Consider the following 12,330-nt stretch of genomic DNA (forward strand, 5'->3'; position numbering starts at 1 on the left):
ATATCTCTCCATCAACCACCCAGCTATCCATCTCACCAACCCTATATCCATTCCCATATTATACAGGGTGTTCGGGATAAATTTGACAGTTTCGTAAGGAAAAAGAAAATCTTCTTTGTATCTATTAAATTTAATGAATTGACAAAAAAACATTACAGGCAGAGTTAATTACAATACTATCAACAAGATTTACTCAAAATAACCACCATTAGCATCGATCACAGCTTCAATTCTGCTTCGGAACCTCGAACAAGCTGATGCTACAGTCTCCCTGGGAAGGGCCCCAAAAACTGTTTTAATTTTATCCATTAACTGGGCTTTTGTATTACTGGAAGTGCGATTGGTGTCTTTTTCAACTGCGCCCCATACAAAATAATCCATGGGGTTAAGGTCTGGGGAGTTTGGAGGCCAAACATTTGGACTGGTGAAGTCGTAGAAATTTTCAGACAACCATTTTTGACTTTTCCCAGAGGTGTGGCAAGGGGCCGAATCCTGCTGCCATACATACGGCCTACCATTGGCTACCCTTGTTATCCAGGGCTTGACTACAGTTAGCAACTCCACGAACAAAGCCCGAATTCCAATGCCAGGGTTCTTCAACACCTGTTCCTGCAGATTTGCGAGGAATTCTGCTGTACGAACGCAATCAGATCGTCTGCTAGGGATCTTTCTTCTTGCTACATCCTCGTAGTCACCATTGCAAGTCTCTAGTTCATGCCTGATTGTTTTTACTGTATTCAGGGAGCATTGGGCAGCAGTAGTAATATCCTTATTTTGATGGCGGGCACGAATCATCATGATACAAGTTATTCTCTTCCATGATTCAGGTGGGTTCCAGCTATCCATCCTTTCTGACATCTTGTATATGAATGAAGAAGGGTCCAAACTTTTAAATGAAGAGAAGTGTGTGTTAATACATGTAACTTACGGAAAAATATAATTAATTATAAATATGTCAAATTTATCCCGAACACCCTGTATATCTTTCCCTTTCTGTTCCCAACATCACATCCTATTCAGACAAAAGTTTTACTTATTCCAATTATCTTTAGGCATACTGACTCTATCAGTTCACCAAACTCAGCTCTCTTGTTTCAAGTACTCCTTACATTTCTATACAAAGATAATAACAATCCGTATGTCTTTGAGGCCATTCTTCTACCAGCACCAACATTCTCTATTCTAGCTGCTATAACCACACCTCTTTCTTTGGTCTAACCACTCCTGTTTTCCTGATCCTGACTCTGATTTCCATTCCTAACTGTCTCATCCTTACCTTTATTCATTCCATCACATTGTGCTGCTGCTGCAACCACTTCTTCAACCTCATATTTATCTTCCTCCTCTCATACAATCTGTTTAGTTGTACTATCTTGCTTTACAAGTAGACTATGATCATTTACTACATTAACTTCTTCATTCTGTGCCTTTTCAGAAAACAATAGCCTCTCTCTAAATGCCCAACACCAAACCCATCTCAAAAGTTATAAAAGATACAAAGCACATTGATGCAGTGGTGTAGCTAGAGCTTTTGCCACCTGGGGCGATCGCTGAGTTTGCCGCCCCTCTCAATACACACCAAAAATACTACAAAAAAGTAATCAAATTGATGTATAGGGAAATAAATTAAAACACTATGTTTATTTTTGAAGTAAAACATTAATTTCAACATTCTGAAATGTTATTTTTCTTGCTTTTCTGTTAGCAGAATCGATGATATTGGCGAAGTTTATTTCATAATAATGTAGGTAATTCTTAATCAATTTTATTTAGGAAAACTCCTCTCACAACTTGCAACACTTACAGAAATTGTGAGGGAAATAATTCACAGTAGTATTACAATATTTGGAAATGAGTTCTCGTGACTGTATTTTAGAATTAACTGCAAAAGTTCAAAAAGGTTCAATCAAAGTGCTGCCCGTGGCAGACTGCCCCCTCTGCACACTCCCCAGCTAAGCCTCTGCATTGATGCCATAATAATGACACTGAGAAGTAGTGATAAGGAGGTAATAATTCTACTGTATACATATCTGGATACATATCTGTATACATAGGTGACTGTGCACAAGACTAGCAACTTAGATATCTGTGTGATAAGGAAACATTAGAGAGTGCAGAGGTGAGTGGCTGTGACTGTCTGATGACTTTGGAATGTTGAGTATTATTATTATTAATACACAAAAATTAAGGAGATTGGCAGAGCTTGTAAGACAAGAGGAGAGATTATGATTAAGATATATAAGCTGGTGAAAAGAGCCTATCAGACAGATGGTAGGAAGCATAGTAAGTGGTGGGAGAACAAGTGTTCATCCCTGGAAATTCTATAAGGGTGATGTGAGAAAGGAAGAGAAAAGGAGATTTTTGTGTGACCAGTGGTGATGAGTGCAATGCATTAGCAGAGTGAATGGTGAATACTTCAGTGTTGAATGTTTTCAAGGCTAGGTATGGTACATATTATGTCCTGTGAGAGTTTGGCCCATTGTGATTAGTTTTTCTGATGCTGTAGATATCCAGAAATAATATTAATATATGATCTAATAACCTATAGTATCTTTATTTTTTGTCTTTTTTTATCTTGCATTACACAATTAATATCCAACAGTTATTCTTTACAATGGACTGATTTTCCATTCTTTCTTAATGTTACATACTTTCTGAAAAAATGCTTATGCTGAGTATAATTACACCAAAAAATTTAAACTACAGTAATCTACCATTTATCCAATCTTGAAAACAACAATCCTTCAATTAACCAACCCATGTATAGCAGCGTACATGCCCATATGTACACAGCTTTGAAAGAACATCGACTATATGTCTTAGAGACTATTTTTAGAATCAGAATCTGCTATGAAGCACCCCCCCCCCCAAATTTGCCAAAGATCTAGGAAACAGTCATTCTGAGACTAGAAAGTCTAACTTCTCCAAATTAGCATTATGGTTCCACAGAGGGCTATGTCAGGACATTAGTTCTGTTTCAGTTGCAAATCGAACTTTTCTAATATTTGGTTTAGTGCCTGTGTGCTTGTTACAGTTATAATTTGCGCTCTGAAGAAAATACTGGGAAGAAAACCAGAAAATTATTAGTAAGTTAAATAAATGAATTTATTTCTTTCCTCTCTTGGTATTGGTTATACTCTGAAGCACTATTAGAAATAATCAACAACACCTAAGCTTTTCTACATGTATGCCTCTTTTTTCTGCTTAAATTCATTTTTCACATGTCCAACTAACTACTAACCTATACAAATCTGAAATCCAACAAACACCTTATAACACTGTTCTCATATATTATCAACCATATTTGGTGCACTACCATATATTAATATTTCACCATTAAGCTTTTTCTACAGGCTTCCATTGGTACTGTTCCTGGAACTAATAACTACCAATTTCTCCACTTTCATATATTAAAACAAAAGCATTGGCTACAAAATTATTTTAGAGTCCAACAGTAATCAAACTTCAGCTGCTTTCCTCCTCCTCTTTCATTCCATCTGACACTATTCTCTGAAATTGTTTCTCTCATGAAATCTTCCTCAGATACAATCTACAGCTTTAAGAAAAAGTATTCCTTCTGCTCTAATCTTGCACTAATGTCCTGTAGATTATGCAACTTACATATTGGACTGATATATATATATATATAGGTGAGGTAAGCCTCTGACTCTCTCATTGCTGAGGAAGGCCTCTTCTCCCTAATAGGAAAGGGTTCGATCTGCTTTACCCATAGTGGTCCAGTTCATCTTGGGAGAATGAACACTGAATGTGTGAATGTGTGAGAAAGCATGGAGGACATCACAAACACAAATGCCAAAGGCAGGATTTGAACCCGTAGCCTTTTTGACTGGAGAGCAGATATATACTAACTTCTTGTCCAACCATGCCAGTGATATATACAAGTATTCCTTGCTTAACTGGGATTTGATTAACGCAGCGAAATTAATTGCGCCAATCCCTTGATATACGCGGAAAGAGTTTTGATTAATGCACCTTCAAATTTACCATGTAAAAACATGCAAGTCTTGTGGTGTGAGCATGATGATGTCATTCCTCCCATGCAGCCGTGCTCCTAGAGCTGATGATTTGACGATTACGGACCAAATTTTCAATGTAGATGAAACTGGCCTCTATTGGAAAAAAATGCCATCTAGAACATTTATATCAAAAAAAGAAGCAGTGCAACCTGGCTATAAAGTATCAAAATATTGCTTAACTGTTATGCTTAGAGGGAATGCTAATGGAGATTTTAAACTGAAGCTGCTACTTGTCTATCAAACTCACTAAAGGACATTAAAAGGATGTAACAAGAACTCTTTACCTGTAATTTGTGGGCGAATCAGAAGGCTTGGGTTACCCAAAGTCTATTCGAAGACTGGTTTAAGTCTATTTTTGCTCAGCAGTTGAAGCTTATAGCAAGAGAAATAACTTAGCTTTCAAAGCTCTTTTGCTTTTAGATAACGCACTTGGTCATCCAAATTCTCTTAATGATCTGTGTGAGAATGTGAAAGTTTTATTTTCCCCACCAAATACGACATCATTGCTATAACCTATGGACATGGGCGTCATCAACTTTCAAAGCCTATTTTCTTAAAAAGACATTCTCAAAGGCAGTAGAAACAACAACAGGAGAAAATGCAGAGAAATTAAGAAGAGACGAGACCTCAATAAAGGTCAAAATTGGTTAGAAGCTTGGGTGATGAATGGCAATGCCATAGCCCATGAAGTTTTAACTGAGGCTCAGCTGTTGGATTCACCCAGCTCCTGGGGGGAGGTAACGAATGGCATTGCTGTAGCCCATGAAGTTAACTGAGGCACAGTTGTTGCTGTTACCCATCAGATGACACGTGAACGGCTCTGCTCGGTGGTGGGGGTAAACCTGCCACGAGGTAGAGCCAATGTTGAAAGTTCTTCTCAGTGGCAGGGTGAGCCTGTTACTGAGGTGAACAATGCTGAGTTTTTGGAGTTTGACCTGTACTTGAACATTCAATAAAGGTCGAAACCAGTCTGGGTAGTGGCTGTTCCCTTAATGCATAGCATTATACATGTCTGCAAGGAGATGTGCTTTGCATTATGGGAGATACTAAGACAAGTAGTGATGAGAGCTTGGTCTCCACCTTTACCACGAGTTCCCTCAGTCCTGAAGATACTTCAGGCACACACTTTGTTTGCTTATACTTGAATAAAGGATTAAACTACATTTATTATAATATTATAATATGAGGATAGATTGAGTGAATGCAAATTATTATTATTATTATTATTACGGGTATCTCCATGGAGTCAGTAGACTCATCGCGGGAGACCCAAACTAGCAAAACAATATCTGTCATATCTCTTCTTGAATTCATTTACAGACGAAGAGCTCACAACTAAGTCAGGCAATGAATTCCACTCATTCACCACCCTCCAGGCAAAAAACCTTGTTCTGACACCTTTGTTAACCACACTCTTCTTTAATTTCCAGAGATGACCTCTTGTTCTTCCATCACTATCACACAGCTGAAACATTTCCCCTGCATCAATCCTATAAAAACCTTTTAGTAATTTGAATGTTTCTATCATATCCCCTCTTCTTCGTCTATCAACCAATCTCTGCAATCCACAAGCTCTCAATCTATCAATGTAGGGAGCATTTTTTATATCACTCACCAACTTGGTCACTCTTCTCTGAACCCTCTCCACAGCCTCCTCATCTCCAAGGAATCCAGGTGACCAGACCTGAGCACAGTAATCCAAATATGGAAGTATCAATGCTTTATAAAGGGGAATAATAACCTCTTTATCTCTGGATGTCAGTGTGTTCCTCAACAACCAAGTAATCCTATGTGCAATCTTGGACACCTTAGCAATGTGTCCCCTGAACTTCATCTCCCTGTCTACCAATACCCCTAAGTCCCTAGCCTCATCAATCTCTTGGAGTACCTTTCCATCGATGTAGTACACAGCTGGTAATCTTTTAATCCCAAAATGCATAACTTTACACTTTTCCACATTGAACTGACATCCATTTTCTTTTGCCCATTTTACCAGCTTATTTAAATCCTCCTGCAAACTTTCAACATCAGCTTGATTTTTTATTGCACTACACAACTTTGCATCATCAGCAAACAACTGAATATCTCCCTTTAAGCCGTTTCCTATATCATTTATATACAAATTAAACAACATTGGCCCAAGCACAGAGCCCTGAGGCACACTACTGGTCACCTGCCTCATTCTGGACTCGGCTCCTCCATACACCACCTTATGGTATCTCTCCCTGAGCCATTCTCCTATCCATATCACCAATTTAATATCCATTCCCATCTGCTTCAATTTGCGTAACAGTGTTCTATGGGGTATCCTGTCAAAAGCCTTAGCAAAATCCAGAAGTACCACTGTGTAGCCAGTTCCTTTGTCCAACTCGGATGTTATTCTATTATGAATAGTTAATAGATTGCTAAGGCAGGATCTACCTTTAACAAAACCATGTTGGCCTCTATAGAGTATCATATCCTGATCCACCCATTCTTGAATTTTGTCTTTAACCAACTTTTCCAATACTTTTACCACTACTCCTGAGATGGTGATTGGTCTGTAATTCAATACCGCAGTTTTAGAGCCACCCTTATGCAAAGGAACCACTTTGCCTAACTTCCACTCCCTAGGGACCATACCAGAGTTCAAACTTAAATTAAATATCCAGGTAAGAGGGGTTGACAATTCATTTGCACATTCACGCAACACCCGAGCTGATATTCCATCTAAGCCTACTGCAGTGTTTGCATTTAAGTTTTGCAATATATTTAATACCTCTGATTCTTTAGCTTCAATTCTCACATTAGGTATTGCTATAGGTATAGAGATATCCTCACTTGGGTGATATACTTTTGAAAAGTGATCACTCAGTAACTCGACTATTACATCTGATTTTGTCACCTCAATACCATCAGCACCCACTAAGGTTATCCTTCCGAAGTCATTCTTCCTCTTACTTGCCACATAGCGGAAGAACTCTTTGGGATTACTCTTGATCTCTTTGGCTAAGGTCTTCTCATAATCACAGAGTCTAGCGGATAGAAGGAAGAGAGGAGACATGATCAAGATATGTAAGTTGGTGAGGGATAACTACCAGATTAATGTGAATGAGATTTTTTCATAGAATATCTGGAGATGGGGAGGGGAGAAGAAGAGGCAATCCCTGGAAGCTGTAAAAGGTAGATATGAGTAAGGGAATGAGGAGTAGATTTTTTTGCATGGAGAGTGGCATATGATTGGAATGCACTGACTGAGAGTGTTGTGAGTGCAGGGATAGTAAATGCATTTAAGTAGAATATGATGAGCTGTGCATGTGAGAGTGGGACCTCCACACTGAGTTTCTTGATTCCATAGAGGTCTGTTCATAATAATTATAATAACAATAATATGTAAAAATCACCATTTGTCAGCCGATACATTGAATGCAAAGTTCTGAGGCCTACAACATGTGTTTCCATGTGTTTTAATATGCAAGCTGCACATTATCCAAACCAGCATGCAGCATGATCTTCAGTGATGGAGTGGACTATGGGAGCTTGGAAAGCTGTTTTATGGAGCAATTAATCAATTAGAGAGAACTGACGAGACCTCAATAAAGGTCGAAACTGGTCAGGGTAGTGGCCCTTCCATTAATGCATAGCATTATACATGTCTGTAAGGAGATGTGCTTTGCATTATGGGAGATACTAAGACAAGTAATGATGAGAGCTTGGTCCACCTTTACCACGAGTTGCCTCAGTCCTGAAGATACTTCAGGCACAAACTTTGTTTGCTTACACTTGGATAAAGGATTAAACTAAATTTAATCTTAAATTTAAACTAAATTTAAATTTAGTTTAAAATTAAACTAAATACAAATTTAAAGTAGACCCCTCTACCGAGCAGTTGGACAGGTATAGGTGTGGCAGGTGCCTGGTGAACATCTGTTTTCAGAGTGTGTAACTCAAACTATGAAATTTGGAGCTGGCAGTGTGATGGTATGGTCCTGTTTTTTCTTTTTGGCCTCAGACCTTTGTTTGTGGTGCCACAGACATTGAACTCTAAGAGGTATCTGAACATTCTGGACAATGCAATGCTTCTACTTTGCAGTGTTTCTACAGAAGTGACCATTGCCTCTCTCAGCAAGACAATGCACTGTGTGGTAATGTCCACTAACCATGCTGTTGTAACTGCATGGTTAGTAGACACGAATGCCACCACACTTGACTGGCCTCTACAGAGCCCTGATCTTAACCCTACTGAACATCTGTGGGATGAACCGGAGCATCAGGTAAGGTCAAGGGACATCTGTCCCACAACAGTCCATGACCTCATTACATGCCTAGGAAATATGGTTTCAAAATTGCCATCGATTGCTTGTGGAAAATATTTCCTGTAGAATTGCTGAAGTCATCGCAGAAAAACGAGGTCCTATATCTTATTAAGGTGGGTGCCATGGCTGTTTTGTTCCTCACACTATAGTGTCCACTGACATTTCCAAGCAGTGTATATAAAGTAAACTGTAAACATTTTCATTTTACTTTCACCACAAAGATTCATTCCAAATGCCTGGTAATTTTTAATTCAAAATAAATCAGTTTAGATCAGAACGACATCATGTTACATTTGATTGATTGATTACAGAAAACTCACAGAAACCACAGGATTATTCAGTTTGCTATAGTGAATTTCCTTCAGAAAAGTACTTTGCCTGTTAAGACTTTTCATTAATTTACTACAATGCATGAGAGAGTGTTGTAACAGTGTTTGCTATAGTGACCACACTAACCAAAATACTAGTAACTAACTGTATATAATTTGATAATAACAGACAGTTATTTTATGCCTAACAGCTTTGTTTATTAAATTTAATAAATAATATTAAAAAAAAAGTTACCTGAATGCTCTCTGCATCATCTAAAGAAAGTACAACACGTGCAATACCTTTTACTACTCCCTGGCTAACTGGAGTTCCTAAGTGAAGAAAAATTTGTTTACTCAGATATGTGATTGGTCAAAGATGGATGAAATAAAATGAGAAAGTATAGATGAACATGAAGTGCAATAATGGGCTAGACTTTGTGATGAAGCAATTGACAAGACTAATGGCAGCAGGAAAGAAATTTAAGGTAATGTGAATAATGGAGTACAACAGTTAAAAGCTCGGCTAGTGAAACCAAAAAAGAGACTGAAGCAAATGAGTGTTGAATGGAAACAGAATGTGAAAAAGGATGGGGGTGAAAGTCAGTAAGGTAAAAAATGTTAAGTATGGTTCAACAAACTAATGAATCTCATCTCAGAAAATGAATATAATTAATTTAGTTTAATCCTTTATCCAAGTGTGAGCAAACAATGTTTGCTCCTGAAAATATCTTCAGGACTGGGGTTAGGTAGTACAACACTGGGAACTCGCTCGGTGTTGTACTACCTAACCCCAGTCCTGAAGATATTTTCAGGTGCAAACTTTGTTTGCTCACACTTGGATAAAGTGTGAAACTAAATTTATTATAGTCTAACCAAGTGAAAAATAAACTTTCAACATCTTTCTCTAAACCCAGAGTAATTTAATAAAAAAGGTGGCACACTGTTTGGCAACTCCTATAGGTAAAGATGACCTGCCATTGCTTCTGCCTGGTATCTCCACCTCTGCCCTGGCTCCCACTGAAGAGACCTCAATAAAGGAAGAGACCTCGAAACTAGTCTGGGTAGTGGCCTTTCCCTTAATGCATAACATTATACATATCCGTAAGGAGATGTGTTTTGCCTTATGGGAGATACTGAGATAGGAGTGATGCTAGCTTGCTCCACCTTTGTTGCAAGTTGCCTGGTGTTGTACTACCTAACTCCAGTCCTGAAGATATTTTCAGGTGCAAACTTTGTTTGCTCACACTTGGATAAAGGATTAAATTAAATTTATTATAGTCTAACCAAATGAAAAATAAACTTTCAACAGAAAATGAATAAACTGGTCCAATATCACTGTCAGACAGGAAGTATTAAATTCTTTTTTAATCCTTTCTGAGTGTTGTAAAAAATCCATTAAGCCTCCAACATGATGTCTTCACAGCACTTAAGCCTCTACACACAAATAGAAAGCTATGCAAACAGGATTATCGGTACTGTAACCCTATGTAAAATTATTATTATTATTAACACATGACATCTCCAAGGAGTTCAAAGGATTAAAAAACCCTGCTACAGAGTTACCTGAATTTAATCACATTGTACATTTGTGTTATCCTGTATGGAAAATTATGATAATTACATAGTGGCATACTGTGTCGGGATAAAGTTACACTAAGCAACAAAGTGAAAATTTTTGTTTTGCTTTGAAGCAAAAGTCAGTGTGTCTAATTAATTTCAGTGTGCAGCATTCAAAGAAGACTTAAAATTGTCTTATTATTCTCCAGTTTTTCAGGAACCAAATATTTCATATATACCTATAAGACCTATAAGATATGTAAAGTTGTTTACAGTTTAAAGTCTTCACTGAAATTTTATGCTTACCACTGGCATCGTTGGTTTCTTTGATTAAAAATCAGCAAAGCATATTTGCAAATTCCAACTTATCAGATATCACTGTTTCCTACAACACCCTGATGAAATTATTCCCATGTTCATCATTATCATTCAAGTTAGAAGGAAACAAATATAAAAGTGCATGGAGACATTTTTAATCATAACTTATTTTAACGATATTAACAATGCCAAACAAACTATTTTATAAAAAAAAGGCATTTATTAATTGGCCTATATTTCATTGAATTTCAAATTAGCATCTTCAGAGCACAAAGCAGCATATTACAATTTATATGTGACAATGATTAAGTGAAACAATTCAAATTGTAATAAACAAAAAAATCTAAAGTCCTAATTTGGCATCCTCTAGCATTGTAAAAAAAAGAAATATTACAGCTATGTAGGAGTCAATCTTAAGATAACAGTCTCCCAAATTTTTGGCAAAATATTGCATTAATGCAATCAAAATTCTCACTCATCAAGAATGAGCAGACAAGTGATTTTTCAAGTCCTGTTGATGTGAGAATTGAGGTAGATGAACTGGAAGTGCTTAGAATATTTCAAAATATCAACTTGAATACAACAGGGTGAATGGATGGCATGTCAGTCCATGTGCTACAAGAATGTCTAAGAGGATTGGCAGTAACTCTGGCAAAGCTATTTAATCTAAGTGTCAGCTCTGGCAAGTTTCCAAGAGGGTGGAAAGAGGACAATCTTGTTCCACTACATAAAGGTAGCTCCAAGACAGAAGTAGCAAATTAGAGCCCAATTAGTATCTCAGGAGTGGTGGTGATTAAAGTATTGGAAAAAGTTGGTTAAAGATAAAATCCAGGAATGGGTGGATAGGAATAGTCTCCGAATGATTTGGTACCTGCATGTGACACCTGAATGGTGCAGTGTAGGAAGTTCTAGTGGCTTCCTCACCAAAGTGATTGCACCGTAACAGTATAAAAGCAACACACCAGCAAGTACTGCCTTTCAATGCATGAGGTACAAATGGTATTGTTGCAGTGGCTAGGCTGAATTCTGATTTAGAGGCATTCAGTCATCATCCCACATCAAGAACCTAAAGGCATTTGGGTTGAGATGTATGTGAAGTATGACATGGCCATGCACTAGCCAACCTTGGCCTCCCTTAACATTAGCAGTCATTGATGGAGTCTGGCACCTCGCAATTGCAGGTCGGGGCCAGCCACGGATTTAGCCAGTCGAAGTTGCACCTTTACTGTATCTTATTAGTTTGCCAGCTAATTAATGATAATAATGAAAAAACTATTCATGAAACGGTTATCTATAAAATTCTCTTCTATTCTTCTATAAAATTATAGAAGAATAGAAGAGCAGAACTGCTGATTGCAAACAATTAGTTCATAAAATAAACAGGACAGTTAAAAGAATTGTGACTGTTTTCATTTATTGATTATATTTTAAATATCAATAAAGAAAAATATACTGAACATATTGCAAGTGGTTATTTCAAACATATTATACTTGCCTTTGATGAAAGTGACAGATGTATCAATGTTGCAGCTAAGTTGCTCACTTGAAATCTGTCAACCACAGAATAAAACAAAATAAAACCAATGCTAAAACTAATAGTTTTAAACAAAGAAAAGTAATTTTAATTTAATTTGTTAATAAAAATAAAATTATTGTTTTAAAATTACTAACAAATAAAGATTATTTTAATAAACAACATAAAATGAAACTTAATGAACATTTGATTCATTTTAGCATGCAAAACAAATGATATTTTGCACTATTTCTATTTTATTATTCATAAACAAAAAAGTTCATAAAAAATTTGCTTAA

At 37.0% G+C, this 12,330-nt stretch overlaps 1 protein-coding gene across 1 annotated transcript in view; it reads right to left on the reverse strand.

Moving 5' to 3' along the window:
• LOC150100406 (uncharacterized) overlaps window positions 1-12,330 on the reverse strand; it is a 621,895-nt gene that overhangs the window by 37,126 nt on the left and 572,439 nt on the right. The window contains exons 36-37 of the mRNA XM_090402392.1: window positions 12,014-12,068; window positions 8,897-8,973 (exon numbers count right to left, since the gene is read on the reverse strand). Of these exons, the coding sequence (XP_090258518.1) occupies window positions 8,897-8,973; window positions 12,014-12,068 (132 nt within the window). The remainder of the gene's footprint in view (window positions 1-8,896; window positions 8,974-12,013; window positions 12,069-12,330) is intronic.

This window comes from Typopeltis vanoorti, chromosome 13 (genome assembly GCF_054136105.1).
Source record: "Typopeltis vanoorti isolate ZY-2024b chromosome 13, IOZ_Tvanoo_1.0, whole genome shotgun sequence".
Classification (NCBI taxonomy): Eukaryota; Metazoa; Arthropoda; class Arachnida; order Uropygi; family Thelyphonidae; genus Typopeltis; species Typopeltis vanoorti.